Source organism: Equus przewalskii, chromosome 1 (genome assembly GCF_037783145.1).
Source record: "Equus przewalskii isolate Varuska chromosome 1, EquPr2, whole genome shotgun sequence".
In the NCBI taxonomy this organism is placed as follows: domain Eukaryota; kingdom Metazoa; phylum Chordata; class Mammalia; order Perissodactyla; family Equidae; genus Equus; species Equus przewalskii.
This window is the reverse complement of record NC_091831.1, coordinates 81,913,981-81,936,555: the sequence shown is the minus strand read 5'-3', so window position 1 is coordinate 81,936,555 and position 22,575 is coordinate 81,913,981. Positions and strand designations below refer to the sequence as shown.

The following is a 22,575-nucleotide window of genomic DNA, read 5'->3' as shown; positions in this document are numbered from 1 at the left end:
CTCTCTCTGGTGGATAGAACCGGGCTAGAGCAGATCACTGGCTCTACCTTAGCTCCTAGGAAGGTACCTGACTCAGGTACTACTTGGTACAAGGGAGACAGACACTTGAAGGGCATTTTTAAATAAATGATCGAATGAGTTCAAGACAAAATGAAAAAAGAACAACAAGTCGGACACTAACAATAAAAAACTCTCCTGTGGATGTCCTCGGCCTCAGGAATGAGGGAGGGGATGCTCTTGGAGATCATGAGAAGAACCATGGGATGCTTTCCCTTCCAGCCTAACTAGGATTTCCATGAGGACAGTCTATGGAGAAGTAGGACCCCTGGGTTCTACTACTTGGAATCATAGAAAATCTGCATGTGGATTTCAACTTAATAGGTTAAAATACAGACATATGATGATGATGATGATAGATAGATAGATAGTAGATAGATAGATAAATAAAAGAAATGATGATATTGTAACATTTTGCAGTCATCAAAAGAATGAGGTGGGTCTATATGTACTGATGTAGAAATATGAGCCTGATACATTGCTAATGAGAATACACTTCATTGTATGAACAGTTCGTTTAGGATCATTCTCAGTTTCAGGGAACTCATCACACGGAAATGTATTTGTTATAATCTGTAGCCATGACCTACAGTGATTGCGAGTCAGTTGTGTATACATTTTGGGAATATATACATAGATATGGATATAAGTTTGTATATACATAGAAAAATATTTAGAAGAAGATAAGCCAAGCCCTAACAGATGCCACTGCAGAGGAATAAGAGTCTATGGAAGGAAGTTCACTTCCCATTATTCTGAACTGCCAGCCCCACTCAGGCACCCCACCTAGAAGCCCCTTTGTAGCTTTCATCATGTAAAAACCCATCCAGTGAGGTTAGGACAGAAAACACCCTGAGACCCGGTGGACTAGGACTTTACTGAGTGCTTTCGATGAGAGGCAGCAGAGCCCAGAGCCCAGTGGGGAAGAACAGGGACCCAGGGCCAAGTGCCTGGCCAGACCCAGCTCTGCCACTTCCCACTGTGGGAGCTTGGGCTGGTACTTACCTCCCTGTGCCTCCCCTGCCTCCTCTGTGAGACGGAGACAAGACCAATGCTCAGGTCAGGGTTGTCCCAGTGTTCATACTGATATACACTGGGATAGTGCCCACACGAAGTATCATCCAAGTGAAGTGTGGGTCTCATCACCGTCATTACCATCATCACCACCATCATAACCATCATCATCACCATCATCATCACCACCATCATCACCACCATCATCATCACCACCATCATCACCACCATCATCACTCTCATCATCACCATCAATATCATCATGATCATCACATTCATCACCATCGTCATCACTAGCATTGCTGTGGACACAACGTACAGGGCCCAAACCAAGCTTGAAGACCAAATATAAGATAGCTGTAGGTATGCTAGCTCATTTGTTGTATTCATATGTAATGTGGGCAATGGGCACATATCATTAAATTCTTAGTTTGTATTTTTCATCTTTCTATGCACACTCTAATCATAAATTCACAACGCTGTGTCTTATTGCCTTTTGGACATCACATGTGCTTGCTGGAATTTATAAGTTTGGCTTTAGGAAGTTATAATAATAAATTGGAATTGAATCTGGCAAGGGAAACAAAATCCCCTTAAATGTACCCTTAGTTTATCAAGAATTCAGAATTTCACACAAAGATTTTCTTCCTGATACTTTTTATGCCTAGCTGGATGTTACAGATACATTGATGATTTTTTTTCTTTTTTTTTTTCCAAAATGGCACTTCATTTCTAGTATTCTCTATTCGAGATTGAAAAAGTCTTTTAATAACAACTCTGAAGTGCTCTGCATTCAAAACTGAGGTTTTAAATGAAATAGGCTTTTAAAAAAAATCAAATGTGAGTACAAATAATATTGTTCCATGAGATTACAAAAATAAAATAGAGTGAAAAAGTTTAAAAAAAATTTCCCAGCAGTGCAATGATGCCAGCAATGAAGTGCCCAATAAAGACGGCAAATCAGCAGAGCTGAGATGGAAAACAAGCTCCCCCTCGGCGGGGACATTTCCTGCAGACATACAGGGACAAGCCTGCCCCGGAGTGGGGCCCTGGGGACGCCTGGGGGCAGGATGGGCCTGTGCAACCAGGTGAGGCCACTCGGGCTGGACCTGCTGGACCTCCGGGCCCGCCTCCAGCCTAGGCCAACCTCAGGCCCAGCAACTCTCTGCCACCTGTTCCCTTTTGTCAGGAGGCTCCAAGGCTCACGCTCCTGTCCCCACAGCACCTCCCACACAGCCTGTCGGCGCCCTATATATGCTGGGGAATGAGTAAGTGGAAGAGCGGAAAATGATCGACTGAATCAGTGATGCAGCCAACAGAAGAAACACAGTCCTGAGGCGATCAATTCCAAAGTCACCTTCCTCCTCAAAGCACAAGCCACATTCTCCTTCTAGAACAGAGTGAGACAGACCCTCTGCAGCAGGATTCCCGTTGGCTCCCAGAAGGGGGTTCCTTCGGAGTGCTTCAGGTGCTACCCATCTTAAAAGACTCCTCCAAAGTAGCAGCTTCACCTGGCCCATCGTTCGTAAAATCAGAGGCTCAACCAACCTCCAGCGGCCTCTGAAGCAGCTGAGGAGCACGTAACCCGGTAGCTGTTTGCGGACAGCGTGAGGCAATGGAGGGGCCTCGTCTCTAACCTCGTGGCCTGTGGGGAAAGGACAGCCCCAGGTCAGGGCTAACAGTCCCTAATAAAGGATGCCCCCACTTCCTGTTTTGGAAGGTCTGATCTCGCCTCCCACTTCTCAAAGGCCCCAGCCTCCCGTTCTCCGTGGACCGGAGGAAGCCCGTGAAATCAAATGACTTCTGTTTTCCCCACTCTCATCCTTTCTGAAGCCTCGACAACTATTCTTCCCTCCAGCCGACATGCATAACTCCCCGTGACAATAATGGGATGTGCATGTGTACCGAGGGGAGCATAGAATTTTTATCTCTGTAAAAATGGTACGAGCGTGGTACAAGCAAAGTTTTTGTTTTTTTCCCAAGGCTTTTACTTGGGGCAATATATTGTACATGTGGTTGTGGGTTTTTTTCTTCTTTTTAATTTTAAATCGAGATTAGGAACATATTTTATGCAGGTTAATATATCCTTTTCATGTAAAATTTAACTGAAACCAGTTCTAGCACATTAACGACAACAAGAGAAATTCTCTGGCTTATTATAAACATCCTTCAAGAAACCTGAAGTGCATGTCCTCTGGAAATAATTTTGCTGGGATTCGGGTTATTATTAAAATCCTCTCAGAATTCTATCACTGGTGTTTAATGTGCCTCAAAGCCCTTTTCTGCTACTGATCAGAGAAAAACTCTTTTTGGTCCTTGCAGTATGTTCTCGAGAGCGAAAGTGGGCTGGGAGAAGGAGCTGCATTCCTGATGTTAGGCGGACATGGAGCGGGTCACAGCATCCCGGTCCTGGGTGGACCACTCCGTGGAAGGCCGGTTCCTAAGACAGGTTGCCTCTCAAGTCTGATGGCATGAACCACATCCCGTTAGGTCCGTTTTGAGTGCTCTGATCTTTCAGATTCCAAGAGAGGAGACAAGTTTACTGTTGACTTTAAACTTGAGGGAATCCCTGGCAAGCAGGCCTTGGTCACACATTCCCTAGGGGGCAGAATTCTCTTCCTGGGAGGGGCCCTAGGAGGGCACAGGACAGGGCTACCCCCAGCTGAGATGGGGATGAGCTCGTCCAGGGAAGTTCTTCGGGAATGAGGGAGAGTCACAATGCCCCTAGGAGTAGATTCTCCTAATTTTCTCTTTGTTGATAAATAAGAAAACCCATCATTCTCCCCGGGTGGCTGAACTCTCTCACTAAGGCAGCAGTGACTGTCCTGTCCACAGTGACTGAACTGGAGCTGGCTACTGAGTTTGATAAGTTATTCAGAGCCACACTTCTCAAACTTTAACGCTCATCAGATTCATCCGGGATCTTGCTGAGTTGCAGATTCTAATTCGCTAGGTCTAGGGTGGGGCCTGAGTTTCCACTTTTCCAACAAGCTCTCAGGCGATGCGCAGGCGGCAGGTCCATGCACCACACTTTGAGCAATGAGGACTCAGAGCTCCAATCCCAGATCCCTGCCCTCCATGGTTCCTTCACTCCCCACACACTCTGCAAGTTCCAGGTCCCCTACTGGGGACACAGTGATGAGGAGGACTGGTCCCTGATGACTTTAAAACTAGTGCTAATGAAAATGGAAAACTTCTGGGCATCAAAGGACACAATCAACAGACTGAAAAGGCAACTTACAGAATGGGCGAAAATATTTGCAAATTATTTATCAGATAAGAGGGTAATATCTAGAATACATAAAGAACTCCTACAACTCAACAACAAAAAACAAACAACCTACCTTGGGGTAAATTTAACTAAGGAAGTGAAGGACTTATATAATGAAAATTACAAGGCCTTTCTGAGAGAATTGGATGACGACATAAGGAGATAGAAAGACATTCCATGTACAGGGATTGGAAGAATAAACATAGTTAAAATGTCTATTCTACCTAAAGCAATCTACAGATTCAACGCCATCCCAATCAGAATCCCAATGACATTCTTTACAGAATTAGAACAAAGAATCCTAAAATTCATATGGGGCAACAAAAGACCCCGAATTGCTAAAGCAAATCCTGAGAAAAAAGAACAAAACAGGAGGCATCACAATCCCTGACTTCAAAACATACTACAAAGCTACAGTAATCAAAACAGCATGGTACTGGTACAAAAACAGGTGCACAGATCAATGGAAAAGAATTGAAAGCCCAGAAATAAAACCACACATCTATGGACAGCTTATCTTTGACAAAGGAGCTGAGTGCATACAATGGAGAAAAGAAAGTCTTTTCAACAAATGGTGCTGGGAAAACTGGAAAGCCACATGTAAAAGAATGAAAATTGACCATTCTTTTTCACCATTCACCAAAATAAACTCAAAATGGATTAAAGACCTAAAGGTGAGACCTGAAACCATAAGGCTTCTGGAAGAAAACGTAGGTAGTACACTCTTTGACATCAGTATTAAAAGGATCTTTTCGGACACCATGCCTTCTCAGAGAAGGGAAACAATAGAAAGAATAAACAAATGGGACTTCATCAGATTAAAGAGCTTCTTCAAGGCAAATGAAAACAGGATTGAAACAAAAAAACAACCCACTAACTGGGAAAAAATATTTGCAAGTCATATATCTGACAAAGGCTTAATATCCTTAATATATAAAGAACTCTCACAACTCAATCACAAAACATCAAACAACCCAATCAAAAAATGGGCTGGAGACATGAACAGACATTTCTCCAAAGAAGATATACTGATGGCCAATAGGCACATGAAAAGATGCTCATCATCGCTGATCATCAGGGAAATGCAAATCAAAACTACACTAAGATATCACCTTACACCCATTAGAATGACAAAAATATCTAAAACTAATAGCAACAAATGTTGGAGAGGTTGTGGAGAAAAAGGAACCCTCATATACTGCTGGTGGGAATGCAAACTGGTGCAGCCACTATGGAAAACAGTATGGAGATTCCTCAAAAAACTAAAAATAGAACTACCATACGATCCAGCCATCCCACTACTGGGTATTTATCCAAAGAGCCTGAAGTCAGCAATCCCAAAAGTCCTGTGCACCCCAATGTTTATTGCAGCACTGTTTACAATAGCCAAGACGTGGAAGCAACCTAAGTGCCCATCAACAGACGAAGGGATAAAGAAGATGTGGTACATATATACAATGGAATACTACTCAGCTGCAAAACAGAACAAAATCATTCCATTTGCAATAACATGGATGAACCTTGAGAGAATTATGTTAAGTGAAATAAGCCAGCAAGAGAAAGATAATCTGTGTATGACTCCACTCATATGAGGAATTTAAAACTATGGACCAAGAACAGTTTAGTGGATACCAGGGGAAAGGTGGGGTGGGGGGTGGGCACAAAGGGTGAAGTGGTGCACCTACAACATGCCTGACAAACATTAATGTACAATTGAAATTTCACAAGATTGTAACCTATCAATAACTCAATAAAAAAACAAAAAAACAAAAACAAAAAAAAAAACAAACAACCTAATTAAAAAACGAGGAAAAAGGGCCAGCTTGGTTCGCATGCTCCACTTTGGCAGGTAGGGGTTCACAGGTTCGGATCCCGGGTGGGGACCTACACAATGCTCATCAAGCCACGCTGCGGCAGCATCCCACGTACAAAATAGAAGAAGCCTGGTACAGATGTTAGCTCAGGGCCAATCCACCCCACAAACAAAATGGGGGAAAAGAACAGACATTTCTCCAAAGAAGATATACAAATGGCCAAAAAGAATGTGAAAAGATGCTCAGCATCACTAATAATTAGGGAAACGCAAAGCAAAACCACAATGAGATACCAGCTCACACTCATTAAGATGGCTACTATCAAAAAACAGAAAAAAATTGCCTATGACCAAAAAACAAAAAACAAGTATTGACAAGGATGTAGAGATGCTGGAACCCTTGGGCACTCTTGGTGAGAATGTAAAATACTATAGTTGCTGAGGAAAACAGTATGGCAGTTCCTCAAAAAAAAAAAAAAATAGAATTACCATATGATTCAGGAATTCCACTTCTAGGTATATACCCAAAAGAACCGAAGGCAGGGACTCAGAGATGCTTGTACATCCATGTTCACAGTGGCATTATTCACAATAACTAGCAGGTGGAAGCAACCCAAGTGTCCATTGACAGATGAATGGATAAGCAAAATGTGGGATATACATACGATGAAATACTATTCAGCCTTAAAAAGGAAGGAAATTCTGACGCACATTGCAACAAGGATGATCCTTGACAATGTTATGCTAAGTGAAATAAGCCAGTCACCAAAAGATAAATACCATACAATTCCACTTATGCGAGCTACCTATTTATAAAGATAGAAAGTAAGAGAGTGGTTTTCAGGGGCTGGGGGAGGGAGAGGGGAGAGTTGGTGCGTAATGAGGACCGAGTTTTGCAAGATGAAAAGAGTTCTGGAGATTGTCTGCACAACTATGCGAATGTACTTAACACTCTGGAATTGTACACTTAAAAATGGTTAAGACGGTAAATTGTATGTCTATTCTAGCACGATTTTAAAAAAATGTTCCCACGGTCTGCACTACCTAAGGTGTCTACCCTGTGTAGCTTTTGTAGTATATGGAAAGCAGAGGTCACTCTGTACAAACGAACCACGTGGTTCTAGTGGAGGAGAAAGTCAAGGCAGACAGGTGAACGTGACTTCCTGGTGGAGTGGGACGTGCTAAAATACAGGTAAGGCCAGGTGCTATGGGAGCCCCAAGGAGAGGCTCTGAAGTCAGATGGATGGGGAGGCGGCCGGGTGTGAGCCAGCTGTGGCAGTGAGTAGGAGGAAAGGGACAAGCCCAGGCACACTGAGAAGGAAGAGACAGGCTTCAATCACCAGTGGACATGGGGGTGAGGGAGAGGAAGGCACCTAGATTCCGCATGGGACAGCCATTCGCTGAGGCGAGGATATCTCAGGTGGAGTAGGTCTAAAGGGGGGGAATTAGTTCCATGTGTGCCGTGGTGAATCTGGGGGACACATGGGCCTCCACGGGAGTGTCCCGTAAACAGTGAGAAGCTCCTGTCTGGAACTGACTTGAAGATCCAGGTTAGGGAAGCGATGGGCTGCACAGGCAGCTGCTGCACCTGTGAGAGTGTTGACTCTCCCAGGCAACGTGTTCAAAGAGAAGAGAAGCCCAGGGACAGCCAACACTGGAGAGGTGGAGGAGGGGAAGCTGGCCTACCATCTTGGGAGGGGCAACAGCCAGGAGTGAGAGCAGCCAGCTGGGGTGATGGCAGGTGACCCACATTCATCTCCAGGAACAAGGGCATCAGCGCCTTGAGGGGTCAGAAAAAGCAGATTAATTGAAAGGTGCCATGAGAGTCGGCGATGGCAGGTCACTGACATGCAGAGGCATAACTCTGATGCCCCAGAGAACCTAGATTTGCAGAGAAGTGGGGCTGAGGGGGCAGGAGGCCTGAAGAAGGTGGGGAGTGAGCCACATCTTGGAAGCGGCTCTGCTAGAGGATGAGGCAGGGCAGCAGGCGCAGGACAGAGCCCACAGGGCCACCGGTAAGAGGACCAAGGCCATGCAGGGTAGCGGGATGGAGTGGGAGATGGATGATGACAGCCCTCCCACACATACAACCCACAGGAAGCCGTGCTTCATCCTGGAGGCAAGGGGGAGCCATGAGAGTATTTTAAGCAGGGAAATGACGTGGTTGAAGTTGTGTTTAGAAAACTCCCTAGGCAGCGATGCGGAGGATGGCTCGGAGCAGGATAGACAGGATACAAGAGACCCGCTGGAAAACTTGCGGTAATGAAGCCCACAGTGATCCTGAGTTTTCTGTGTCTTCAGTCTTTTGCTCACAAGACAGCATTTTATCCTTACAGGACAGGGATGGCCTGACCCTTCCAGCTACCATGTGCCATGAAGGAGTGACTTAATGACAGAGGGGGAGGACTCAGGGGTGCGGTACAGAGCGATGCTCAGTGAGGAAGGCGCTGACTCGGAGGCAGGAGGAGCATACCAAAGTTTGGGGAGCCCAAAGGACTGCCTCCTCTTCTCTTTTGGTTGGTTTTGGAATGCTGACCCCCTCCCCTCATACTCATGCTTCCTGCTGCCATTCTCCTCGAAACACTGAGGTCTGGCCTCCACATCACAGAAACTATTTTCTCTTCCTCCCATCGGCCTCTAAATCAACACCTGACCTAAGGCAATATAAAGAAATCAAACGTGCTTCTGGCTTTCCCTGCTTCTTCTGAGACAAGGGAGCGAGGCCAGCTTTTTCTGGAAGTGTGCGGATTTACCCAAAGGCTTCTGGGAGCTCTGCTGTAGGGCCACTTAACTAGGGGGAGAAAACAGGGTCCCCAGAAGGCTTCAGGGGGTCAGTGAGCAGTGCCCACGCCCCACACCCAATTTAAAGGGAAACTACACATTTTGAGTTTTTTGACAGTGCTCCCTCACCCCCAAAAAGATGAAGAACCACTGGTACATCGGAATAATGACTCCCTGTCAGTGTTTAAGGTTATTAGACAAACTGATCACGCTGTTAGTCAGAAAGACCCTCACGACAATGCATGGCCTCGTTACCAGAAAGCCAACTGTGAAGGCAGGCTGTGTTTGGTTATTTTGTTAAAAAAAAAAACCCAAGGGGGTCAGTTTCGATATCTTGATTACAAAAATGTCTAAATGCCTCTCTCATCTCCTTTTTCTTCTTGAATCCTATCATTTTTTTAAACCTTCCAACCAGTGTTAGTCTCTGGTATATAGACTTCTTGCAAGAGGCCACATGGTCTTGGAACCATAAGAAAAGATGCCCACTTTTAATGCTCTGAGGGTGAAAGCTAGGGACATACGTTTGTCATTTTTGCCTGGTGGAGTGTGGAGCGTCCACCCGGAGTTGGCACGTCCAGTTGAGAGGAGGGAGATGGATGCAGTGGGGACGGGGGCAGCAGAGGGCTGGCACACAGTAGGCGCTCAGTAACAGGAAGTCCTCCCTTCTCGTCAGTGAGTCAGCGGAGGTGGCAGGCAGGCTGGCTTCTTGAGGTGACCATGTGTCAACATCCCTCTGGAAAGACGGCGGGGGCTCTGTGGCCTATGACCCTCCAGGAAGCACTGTTTTATGGAGATCGTGGCAAAAATGGAACAATTACAGAATCAAACACCTAAACTGGCACCAGTCCCCAAAGAAAAGACGTCTCCAACTGATTTCCTCAATTACCCAGCAAGGCCTGTGTGAGTCAACAAGTAGCAACTGACTGTAGTTTCAGCTACCATCAAGACTCATTGATCCGAGAGAGAAATATCGACCAAATTGAGACTGAGGTCAGCGCTGGCCTCCCGGGAAAATAAATCTTAATATCAACCAAAACCTGCAGACGCTAGGCCTGGTATTTTTGACTTTCAACTGATGGTCAGACAGAGGCCCGTTCAAAGTCAGCTCTTTTCTTTATTGTGCATGGTTTTAGGTGTAAATTGGTTTCCAAATGGACTCGTTTCTGGAAAATTTGCTATGAAAAATTTTTAGTCTTTTCACATCTTAAATGATCAAAGGGTAATTTGGTATTTAAGAGCTGTTATTGGGGATAATCCCATAAAACCAAGAATCCTCTTGAAATGCATATGACTGCCCCCGACTTGCTTTCTGTTAAAATTAAGAATTTCCTTTGTTGAATCTCCACCCAGAGGAGCATGCCAACTCAAAGAAGCACACAAACAACAAAGTCAACAAGGAAGACTGGGGATTGGGACCAGAGGTATCTTTGAAAATGCTGGTGGATCCAATCTGTTTCAAGTGGCCCCAAACTGCTTAAGGCGGCATTTTGCACTCAATAGGAATACTGATTTTTATTTAATGGGTAAATGAAAGGTGGGCCCACCGGCTGTGGACTAAAGAAAGTTGTCCACTCAAGACTGACGATGCTGCAAAGGGGCCATCCACGGGGCAGCAGCTCGGGCTTCATGGGAAATGGAATAGTACCCGCTGTGGGTTGTAGGAACTCACTTTTCTTCAACAGAGTGTGTCCTCACATGCAAATCTGGCGGTGGGGGAAGGACTGATTGTGAGAATTAAACATGATGACATGCAAAAAGCACTTTTTTTGGATATATCCCTGGCATGTCAGTGGAACTTCGGTAAGTAGTTATTTCTGCTATTAGCAGAGGTAAGAGAGAGCGTTAGAAACAACAGGTCCTGAACAACTTAGAGAGAATGTAAGGTGGGGAAACTTACAAAGCGTAGTCCCTCTTGAAGTGGTTGATAAATATCAGAATTAAGAAGAAAAGACCTGGAAAAATGTGCAGTGATATGCACAGTTGAGAGGAAAGTGAGCTCAGCTCATCTGTCTCGGGGACCGAATCTCATGAGTGGGATGCAGGATGCTGCAAGGCCAAGGGAAGCTGACAGTTTGTCTTTGTGTTCAGTTGAGTTTGCAAAAGCCCACTGAACGACCAGAGACCTACCAGCATCAGCAAAAACTCTGCTGCTGCATTTGAGGACAAGACGAGCATTGTCAATAGAGCAGAACCAACGAGGAAGTTTTGATGCTATGAACCAGATGGAATCATACTGTATGAAAAACCCATTGGAACCCCAATTCACTGCAGGCAGAAGAAGGCTCTCTTTGGAAAACCGGTGAACCAGTCGCTCCAGTGGAACCACAGAAAACCTGGGCGCAGAGCAGGAAGAGCCAGGATGAGGTGGAGTCACGTGGGACGTCAGAACCGTCCACAGAGACCCAGGCTCCACTCCAAGGCGAGGCTTAGAATGTGCTAGTTAAAACCTTATGTTTTGGATTCGGAAAGACCCAGGTTCAAGTCCTGACTGCCACCCACAAGTGACATGACCTTGGGTTAGTCACCCATCTGTCACCTTCCTCACTGTGCCGTCTGTAGAAACGGAATGAAGAACCTGTGCTACAAAGCTGGCGTGCAGAATCTCCAACAGATCTCCATCCTCTTAGACACTGCTCTGGGCACGGAGAATACAGCAGTGACCCAAGCAGACAAGCTCCTCGCCTTCGGAGCCCTTGTCCTCCGGGAGAAGAGAGGCGATTAATAGACAGATACAAGGGATGTGAGGCAGCTTCTGATGGGGAGCGCCATCTGAGGCGGGTGGTGCTCGATACGGCATTTCAGAAAGCCTTCTCTGTTGACGGGATGTTTGAATAGAGACCCTAGGGGTGTCTACCCAAGCCACAGGCATATCCTGGGGAGGACAGTCCAGGCAGAGCAGAGAGCTGGTGCAAAGATCTGCCAGAACACTCTTGGTTTAAGGACTAGCAAGGAAGCTAGTGAGGGCAGAGCGCAACAAGGACGGGGGATGGTGGTAAAAACGATGTCAAAGAGCTAATGGGGAGTGGAGCATATAGGGCTGTGTGGCCGACTGTGGTAACCACTAACCAAAGGTGGCTCCTGAGCACTTGAATGTGCTTCTGAAATGAGATGTGTAGCAAGTGTAACATACGCTGGATTGTGAAGACTTAGTAGAACAGAAAGCATGTAAAATATTTCATTAATAATTTTTATAATGATTATATGTTTAAGTGATAACATTTTTGATATATTGGGTTAAATAAAACATTATTAAAATTGGCTTCACCTGTTTCTTTTTACTTCTTTAATATAGCTACTAGAAATTTTAAATTACAGGGGCCAATCTGGTGGTGTAGTGGTTAAGTTTGCGCACTCTGCAAGGGTTTGTGGGTTTGGATACGGGGCGTGGACCTACATACCACTCATCAAGCCATGCTGTGGTGGCGTCTCACATACAAAATAGAGGAAGATTGGCACAGATGTTAGCTCAGGGCCAATCTTCCTCACCAAAAAAAAAAAAAAAGAAAGAAAGAAAAGAAAAGAAAATTGAAATTACATACATGGCTTAGAGGCTTACATGATATAGGGCATTATAGGGTCACAGTAAGGAGTTTGGCATTTATGTTGAGCAATATGAGAAGTAATAAGAAAAGCACATAAAGTGCTTAGCATATTTCCAAGAATATAGTATGAAAAGCTTACGAAACCAGAATTCCACTCACAGACAAACTGTTCAGATATAAAGGCAAATAAAGATATCTAAGAGGAAAATACTGGGTTCAAGAAAGAGCAATAACAAAGCCAGTAAAAGTTAAGTTTAAATAATTTTTTAGACTGTAGTGATAAAGTTTAATGAAACTGGCGAGGAATGATTGCTGAAATATGAAACACAAAGTAAAATAAAAAAGAATCTGACAAACACAAAACTGAATCCATTCCTAAATTCCAAATAGATCAGAGAAAAACAGGCAACAACAGAAACTACACTAGGGGCCGGCCCAGTGGTGCAGCAGTTAAGTGCGCATGTTCCACTTTGGCGGCCCGGGGTTCACAGGTTCGGATCCCAGGTGCGGACATGGCACCACTTGGCAAGCCATGCTGTGGTAAGCATCCCACATACAAAGTAGAAGAACATGGGCACCAATGTGAGCTCAGGGCCAGTCTTCTTCAGCAAAAAGAGGAGGATTCACAGATGTTAGCTCAGGGCTAATCTTCCTTGGTGGGGGGCGGGAAAGAAACTATACTAGTATTTCACTTTAGCCATGCTGGGAGATGTGAACTGGTTTTATGCCTTTAACATCCATTTCCATAATGCTGATGAGGTTAAGTACTTTTCAGGAGCTTACTGGGTATTTGCATATTTTCTTTTGTGAAGTGTATGTTTTAAGACTTCTGCACATTTTTTTGGAGTGTTGTCATTCCTTACTGATTTGGAGGTGTTCATAGATTCTGTGTAAGAATCCTCTGTCAGATAAATTCTCCCAATCTGTGGCTTGTCTTTTCATTCTTGTATTGGTATCTTTAATCAGAATAGATACTCTAAATTTTAGGGTAATCCAAATTTTTTAATCTTTTCCTTTATGGCTGGTACTTTATGTGTCTTGTTTAAGAAATCTTTGCCTACCCTGAAGTTAGGGAGATACACTATCTTTAAGAAGTTTTATTTTTACCTTTTATACTTCAGTCAATGATCCTTCTCTAATTAATTTGTGTGTGTGGTGTGAAGCAGGAGTTAGGGATCATTGCTTTTCATGTGGATACCCCATAGACCCATTACCATATATTGAAAGATAATCCCTTCTTCGCTGCATTACAATGTCACTTTTCTCATAAATCAGGTGACAATACATACGTAGATCTGTTTGTGGCTCTTTATTCTGTTCCTTTGGTTTATTTGTCTATCTTTGTGCTAACATCATATTGTATTAATTACTGTGGCTTTCATGTAAATCTTGAGAATTGGTCTATAAATTCCCCACTTCGCTCCTTTCCTTCAAGATTATCTTGGCCCTTTGCTGTACATACACATCTTAGAATAGGCTTGCCAGTTTCTCTCCCTCTCTCTCTCTCACACACAAATACACAACTGCTGAACAATATTAGTAACAAAAGAGATAACAATATGGTTAGAAACTAAAAAAAAATTAAATATCCACATTGATACAAAGAAATTAGTGACTACACAAATGAGGGAAGGGCTCCCTCTCTTCCCTACAGAAGAATTTCACCTAGTAAATGGAGACGGATTGAGGAAAACAGAAAACCACCATTAGGGCACCAAAGTAATTCCTGCTGTAAGAAAAATCTGCTGAGGAATGCTAAAATTAGTGGGCAAAAGTTCAAGGAAAAACAAGACATTTGTACAGCCTTGAGTATTTCCCTGAAAATATTTATTAATACTGTGGTGGTTTCAACGTACGTCCACAAATTCTTTGACATGCCTCCCTTCAGGGGGTGGAGCTTAACTCTCCTCCCCTTGAGTGTGAACTGGACATAGTGACTGGCTTGTAACAAACAGAAATATAAACGGGGAAAAAAATAGCAACTTTAGACTGAAGAAGCCTAGCAGACACGACCTCCACCAAGTGAGCAGAGGCCCACCACCACCTATGATAAGACATGTTGACATTACGTGCCCCCGATGTGATGCAGTGAGACGTAAATATCACCTCTGTGTTGTCCTTCCTCCAAATCCATTGCCTCACTTCTACTCATCAGAAAAACCTCAGAGAAACCCAAGCCAAGGGAGATTCTAAAAAATTACTGCTACCACTCTTCACAAGCGTCAAGGCCATGAAAGAAAAACAAAGACTGAGGAACTGTCACAGATTGGAGGAGACTAAAGAGACACAACAAATAAATGCAACATGAGATCCTGGAATGGATTCTGGAACAGACAGAGAACACTAGTGGAAAAACTGCTGAAATCTGGTGGAAGTCTGGATGGCAATGTGCTGATGGTAATTTCTTAGTTTTGACCAATACCCCAAGGCTACATAAGATAGTAACATTAGGAGAAGCCAGGAGAAGGGTAGAAGGGACTTCTCTGGATTATCTTTACCACTCTCTGTAAACCCAAATTTATTTCAAAATAAAATCTTTAACACATTTTCTGGAAGGTTCTTCAACAGTCTCTTCAAAGTGATTATCAGGCAAATTTATACAAGCAGGTTCATTTCTATTTTATACATTCCTATGTGGCTTTTTTCTTCTTTTGGAAAAGTAGCATTTAGAACGAAAAATAATTCCATGCCATTCCGGGAACTAGGTATGGGAGTCAAAAGCTGTCCCCAAGAAGAGAGAATGCTTTCACTTGGGAACAAAAGCACCAAGAACCTGGGGCATGTTTTGAATTAAGAAAGGTACCAACTCGACTCGGAAGGGCGTTTAAGGCTTGAGGGGACAACAGCCCAGAATCTGGTTACTCACCAGGGTGACTTTCCTTTGCGGCTTCAGCAGCTTCGGTTTATGGAATGTGGCAGCTATGGGAGCTGTGGAAGGACGTCACGGGTTTAGTTTCAGTTCCTCCCAGGACCCTTAAAGCCCACTTGTCATCAGCATCACAGTCACACTCTGTAGAGACTCGTGGACCCCCTGGAAGTCCTGGGCTTCCTGGAAGACTTCCTGGCCCCACGGAAGAACTCTAGTTTCTGATCCAGGCAGCAGCTAGTGCCCCTCGGTGGAGGGTGATCCTCCCCCAGTCTTTGAACGTGTCATCCCGTCTCTTTGATGGGGTCAACAAAACAACTGCATAAAACACTGCCAGCTACAAAGAGGTCAGGTGTGCAGGTGAGAACCAGGGACGCTTGGTAAAGGCCAACAAGGCTGGACCGTCCCTGGGGCTCCATCCTAACTGCACACTAACGTTGACAGCAGTGACCTTTGACCCTCACAGCAGCCCTGTGAGGTCATCAGGGAGGGTCTTAACATCCCCATTCAACAGGGGAGGAAAGCAAGGCTCTTCCCCAATGTCATACAACCAGTATTTAGATGACATGGGACTTGACCTTGGCCTTCAAAGTCAGGCAGACCTCATTTCAAAGCCAGGCTCTACCACTTAGCTCTGCAAACCTCATTTCAGCTTTCCTAAGGTCGGGTGCTATCTATCTACTCCGATTGAAGTGAGACAATCCAGCAGGGCTTCTCTCGGCCCTTGCCTCCCAGATCTACACTGGCCATGCCTCCTAGAACGCCCATGCCTTCCCACCCCTTCCGTCCACTGGATGTAAGTTGAGTCTTGGCACCACTGGCTTCTACCACAGGGTGTCCTACGGGGTCCCTAGGGGACATCCTGCGAAGCTCCAACTGAAGGATAAACTGTGCCTTGTCTTGTTATTAAATCGTTCACCTGGACAATCCTTGCATTCCCAACTATCTTTCAACTTCTTTGAGGTATGGACTTCTCCTAAATTGGCCACAGTGGTTTTAGGAACTATCTAGTGACAGTTTAGTTCTCCTGAGCCGTGTTCAATCCTCTCCTCCAGAAACACCCACCTTCCACACTTATGTTGCTCTAAGTCATAAGTGGAATCAAAGAATAACCCCGCTTTTATCCCCAGAACAAATCCAAAATAAACTATATACCTAGTTTACATCTCTAGAAAAATCAGAGAGCCTTCTTTTCCTGGAATGAACCAAGAAGATGCTGACACCTCCTTGCCCCATCTCGCTATGTGCAGAGCGTGTTAATAGTTCAAAGTGAAATACACTGGAATCGGTCCGTGGATGTTGACCCCCCCACCTCCCCGTTAAAGCCATGCTGGGTCAATGGCACCACCCAAAGTCCCACCCCAGGGGCGGGGCTCAGTCATGACCAGAATCTGGGTGGGGTTCTCTAGACCACGTAATCCTTGCATGTCATGTCCTCCATCTGCCCACTCCCCCTGTCCTGATCCCGCAGCAAATCCCAGACCCACTTCTGGATCCATCACGGTAGTTGCCACGTGGGAAACGGAAGGCTAGCCCTACCTTTGGCGGGGACTGCAGGAGGCACGTCAGCCTTCTCCCTCCGCCTCTTGCCCTTCTTGGGCTGCAGTGGGGCCAAGCTGGTCACGCTGGTGACGGTCTCCCCTGAGCTGTAGAGGGAAAAGGTCCTCGTGAAGGCAAAGGCAAGTTTGTTCCAGGGAAAAGGAAAGGAAGCAATAGTTTCCGAATGCGCCCTGTGCAATAGTGTAAAGGAAGGGCATCTTACAGCTGGACAGGAGCTGACTGCTCTGTGCTTATCTCCAGGGCTGTCTGGAGGTCTGGCACTGACCCTTGGCTAAGATAAGAACGAAGAGACCAGCTAGTTAGTGCTTTATAGTGCGCTGTTCAAAGTTCAAAAATCCCTGGAGAGACCCTGGGCCAGGCTGTCTGCATTGTTTCTGGATGTATAGATTGATGGTTTCCACCTGGTTTCATTGGTGACACAGTCTGCCTTGGCTACAACACCAGTAGGGTATTAAGACACCACAAGAAACCTCTGCTTGAGCTCTCCTAAAACCAAGTTCCCTTGCACATGTCTTTCTGGTTCACAATCTAAAAACAGAGCACCTTCTGTGCAAATGAGAAAAAATGCTGGGTTGCTCACCTGGGAGTGTCTAGGGACCCCCAGGACGGTTCACGCTTTCTTCTCCTGAGGTATTTTTACCTTTAGTGAAGGCTGAATGAGTTCCCCCTGAGGAGCGCTGTGAGAATTATCCGGCCCCGCGTAATCACTGTAGTATCAGATTCTTTCTGTATTCCCCATGATAACCCAAAGTGATGGGGCTGATAAGCTTTACATTACAGGTAAGCAAATCAAGACTCAAAGATGCTAAATGACCTACCCTAAGTGACACTGTTAGCAAGCTGCTAACATGAAATGGGCAGACACAGGCTGGCCTGTGAAATCTGTTCTTGATGCTACAGGTGGGATGCAGTCCACACACTTTCTTGAGTGGCCATCAGTTTTATTTCAAATGCATCCTGTTGGTTCCAGCAACCCAGAGGGAAACTCCTTTCAGACTCTCCTCCTCGGGCACAGGTTCCAGCCAAGCAGGCACAGTTACCAAAAGAGGCTAACTCCCTGATACGCAAAGGATTTCTGGAAATCCATAAGAATAGGATTGACTGTCTAATAATTAAAATGAATGAAGGCAGTGAACCGTTTATGCAAACATGCTAAAACTCCTTCCTGAAAGGGGAATCCAAATTGAAGCTCACTGCCATTCCTTTCTCCACATATCAGAACGGACTCAATCAGATTGGAGGCAGAGCGCTCTTCTGGCAGGTGTGTGAGGACTCGGGCACTCACAGTATGGCTGGGACCGGCGCCCGCCCTTGCTGGTGGAGAACACCCTGGCGATCAGGGTAACTCGGGCGATGGGAATGACAAGGGCTTTACTTCCGCTTCCGGGAACCTATTCGGTGGATGTCCTTGCACCGAATGAAATGAGTCACTACAATGCCGTTGGCAACAGTAATCAATTAGAAACCATCCGACTGTCCATCAGCAGGGGACGGGCAAAGTAAACTATGGGAAATCCACAAACCACACACAGGGGCCTCTGCAGCTATAAAGGGGAATGAAGAAGCTATTTCTGAAGCTATTTCATTGTTAAATGAAAAAGCTAGATGTTGGGCCATGTGTAAGATGCACCACTTTTTGTACAAAAATAGGAAAAAATAAAAATATATATTAGTATTTCCATACACATGCATAAAGACACTCTGGAAATCTTCACAAGAATTTGAAAACAGTGGTTCCTTAGGATGGAGGTGCTGAGGGACTAAACAGATCGGGGACTAGACAGGGAGAATTATAATTGTATGTATATATATTTAAATTAATTAACTTTTTACTTTAATTATTAAACCACATGATTGTATAATCTTTGAAAAACAGTAAACACAAATAAATACCTACATGTATTTAATAAAAGAAAATAGGCTATTCTAACATAGTCTTAGAGTTTTAAAAATAAACGAAGACTGAATCAAACATCGTGGGAAAAATTCCAAGAATACAGTTCGCACTGAGATTCCCCAAAGATGGCTTATTTTTCTTGGGAAGAGAAATCCTAACTGGCCAGAGCTTTAGAGCACAGGGTCAGTTGTGTAAATTCACAAATAGCCAAAAGGAATGTGCGTTTACAAAACTCTGACCACTAGGAGAAAAAACAAGGGCTAAGACACTTTCAGAATTACTTAAATTACACAACCACTTGGACAACTTCATTTCGTAACTTTCTAAACGCTTGAAATGTTTATTTTTCCCTTTCCGTTACAAATTAATGCCTGCCACGTTTTAAAATGGTCATTACAGACATGGGGATGAAAAAAAAAAGTTTATCATAACCAAAACACAACCTTCGTAAATATTTCTAGTCTTTTTCCTCTTCTTTGTTTTATTTTTTTAATAGACTTTATTTTTTAGAGCAGTTTTAGGTTCACAGAAAAATTGAACAAAAGGTACAGACATTGCCCATATACCCCTGCCCCCACAGCCTCCCCCATTATCAATAGCCCCCACCAGACTGGTGCATTTGCTATAATTGATGACATTGCACTGACACATCATTATCACCCACAGTCCACAATTTACACTAGGGTTCATTTTAGGTGTTATATATTTTATGGGTTTGGACAAATGTATAATGTAACCATCATTATGGTATCATACAGAATAGCTTCACTGCCCTAAAAATTCTCTGTGTTCCACCTATTCATGTCTCCCATCCCCCTCCCCCTGCCAACCACTGACCTTGTTTCTGTCTCCATAGCTTTGCCTTTTCCAGAGTGTCACATAGTTGGAATCATACAGTAGGCAGCCTTTTCAGATTGGCTTCTTTCACTCAGCAAAATGCATTTAAGGTTCTTCCATGTCTTCTCATGGTTAATAGCTCATTTCTTCATAGCACTGAATAATATTCCATTGTCTGGAGGTAGCAGTGTTTATTTATCCATTCCCCTACTGATGGACATCTTGGTTGCTTCCAAGTTTCGGCAATTATGAATAAAGCTGCCATACAACTCCATAGGCAAGTTTCTGTGTGGAGACAAGTTTTCAATTCTTCCTTGGTTTTTATTTTTTTTATCATACTGTATTACAATTTTGCACCCTTCTTTTCACTTAATCAACATTTTCCATATGGTTACATCCTCATATTATTCCAGTGAGAAGATATGGCACGGTTTACTTAGCCAATCCTGAAGTCGAAACATCTAATTTGTTCCCCAGTTTGATACATAAATACCATTGCTATAAATATATTTCTGCACCATGGTTTTCCATTCTCAGACTTTTGTTTCTAGGTTGCATTCTTAGAGCTGGAACTATGTTCACAGACGAGGATCGATTTATAGGCTCCTTAATACCCATTGTCAAAATGATTTCCGACAGGTTAGTACTACTTTATAGCCACTCGTCAACGGGTGAGGGCGTTTATGTTTTCACTGTCTTTAAGGCCAAGTTTATCAGTTTAAGAAATTACTCATTTAATGAAGAAAAATGGGATCCCCTTTCCTTGCATTTCTCTGATTTCTAGTGAGGACGAACATTTCCTGTGTCTGTCTAGTTGTGTTTCCTCATTTTTGAATGACGTATGGACATCTTCTGCTGTTATTAGCATCTTGAGTTTTTCTTCTAGATTTGCGTGCACCTTCACATCAGTCTGAAATGTTTACTGCAATCATTTACTGCACTCCCTTTGAAGTTGGGATTTTTGTTAAAGGCACAGTCATTTGTTTCTTTTTGCTAAAATCATTCACTATTTTCTTTTTGTCTGTTGCCTCTGAGCTTGGATTATCCTCCCCAGGTACACGTCACACCCTACAAAATCAAAGAATAATTCCTCTTCTCTTCTCTTGAATTTAATTGTTTAGCTCTTTAATATAAAATGGAAGTTTGGGGACATCATTTATATGAATTTATGCCATCAGGCCCAGGGCTTTGAGTAAGCTGAAAAAGATATGCTTTGTCATCACCATTTTCCTTCAAAACAGTAAAACTGCACTAAACTAAATTTAGTTCTAATTCATACTTCAACAATGAGAATTCGTATACAATGAGTCACCACAATGAAATACGATAGACAATTTTTCTCTCCTAATCTTCCGGCTCCCATTGAGTCAGAAGGGCTGGCAGGAACTTTGGACTGAGAAAATCCACTCTAGGATTCAAGTACAAGAAAGTTATTCTACACCTTGGGTTGGAACAGGACTGCATTTTGTCTCTGACCCCAGGGAGCAAGCGTGGCTGGAGCCAGTCAAACCAAGAAAGAGAGGAAACAGGCCGGAACTTCTGTCTAAATTAGAGAGCTGAGCGACTGGAGAGAAATGTTATTTGTGGGCAAAAGGGCTGTCTTTCTGGCTCCAGCAAGGGCAGGGCAGGAGGCACACATGTGGGGCCCTTGTTGTGACACGAACAAGGTTCTGGCCTGGCTGCCACTCATAGGCATCTCTGTCCCACAAAGGTTAGGCACCTCTGCTCTGTGGTACACGGTGGCCAGATCCAGTGAATGGGGGCTGGACAAGGGGCAGGGCCCTGCACTAAAGCTGGTCCCACTCTGACTAAAGAGGTGACCCTGGACAAGTCCCTCACCTCCTTAGGCCTCATCCCACAACCTGTAAAACGGGGAGGCATACCCTTGCTACCTACCTCACAGGGTGATTGTGATGGTCAGATTGAGACAGCGTGGCCTAACTTAGGTGGGGCACAAAATGTCGAAACAGCACTGACTCTAATCTCCCTCATGTGGGTGCGGTCTAGGACATTTCACAGTGCTACCCAGGGAGAACAATGTTGTCATTTGGGTATCTCATGATGCCATGTCTTAGTCCTGAGGGGAAGGCTGCAAGTTTCAACTTCAGCCTTGATCAGGGAATCTTTCTGCTCAAGACAGTACAGTGTACCCTCCCATCGCCAGAGACACAGCATATGTGCTGTACAAGCATCAAGGCATGACAGACCAGGCAGGTAAGGAGGAGGGAGAGGCTACACCCTGAGCAATGGCTGGCTGCCCCAGGGTACCAGGGGAAGCAGGCAACCTGGATTTTGTCAGGCACTGAACAAACTGAGAGCAACCATGTTTTGCAGAAACTAAAGTTAATATCAGCTCTGTTTGTCTCCATCCCGTGCAAGGCGCTGTGAAATTTGCTTGATATCCGTAATCTCGGATCTTCCCAGATGGGAAAACAGAGCCTCAGAGAGGTCCAGGCCCTTCCCAAGGATCGCCAGTTGGGCAGGAGATATGGGATCTGATCCAAGTTGGCCTGCCTCCTTGGCCCTGAAGCAAGGACTCTGGGCCCAGCCCTGACAGCAGAGAACAAGGAAACTAGCACAGGAAGAGGGTCATCCAGCCAGATCCACAATGGCTGCTCCAGGCTAAAACCAGCTCCCTAAGGAGAAGGAACCAGAAAGCAATATCAGCATTCCACTGCATTTTAAATTTGCATTCAATGCAGGGTGGGGAGCTTCCTGCTGTTACAACTGCTCAAACCCCTGCCCTGGTGGGAGGAGGAGGGGCCAACCCCAGGACCGGGGTCTTGGGAGCAGGAGCTGGGGCTAGGGCCCAAGACCAAGGGCCATGGTGGCCTGAGAGTGGGCAGCGGAGGAGGGGAGCCTAAGTCTGTTCCTGGAAATTGTCTGAAATAAGCAATGTCAGGGGCCAAAATGGAGGTGGGCATGGATGAGCCGGCC

At 44.7% G+C, this 22,575-nt stretch overlaps 1 protein-coding gene across 2 annotated transcripts in view; it reads right to left on the bottom strand.

The window, feature by feature from the left end:
* The window catches only part of VSTM4 (V-set and transmembrane domain containing 4), a 96,720-nt gene that overhangs the window by 13,514 nt on the left and 60,631 nt on the right, over positions 1-22,575 (bottom strand). The window contains exons 6-8 of one of the 2 annotated variants that reach the window (XM_070615390.1): positions 16,884-16,990; positions 15,345-15,406; positions 1,490-2,716 (exon numbers count right to left, since the gene is read on the bottom strand). In XM_070615390.1, the coding sequence (XP_070471491.1) occupies positions 2,603-2,716; positions 15,345-15,406; positions 16,884-16,990 (283 nt within the window). In that variant the 3' untranslated portion in view covers positions 1,490-2,602. Of the gene's footprint in view, positions 1-1,489; positions 2,717-15,344; positions 15,407-16,883; positions 16,991-22,575 lie in introns of those variants that run through there. The other variant, XM_070615380.1, reaches the window with a different exon arrangement.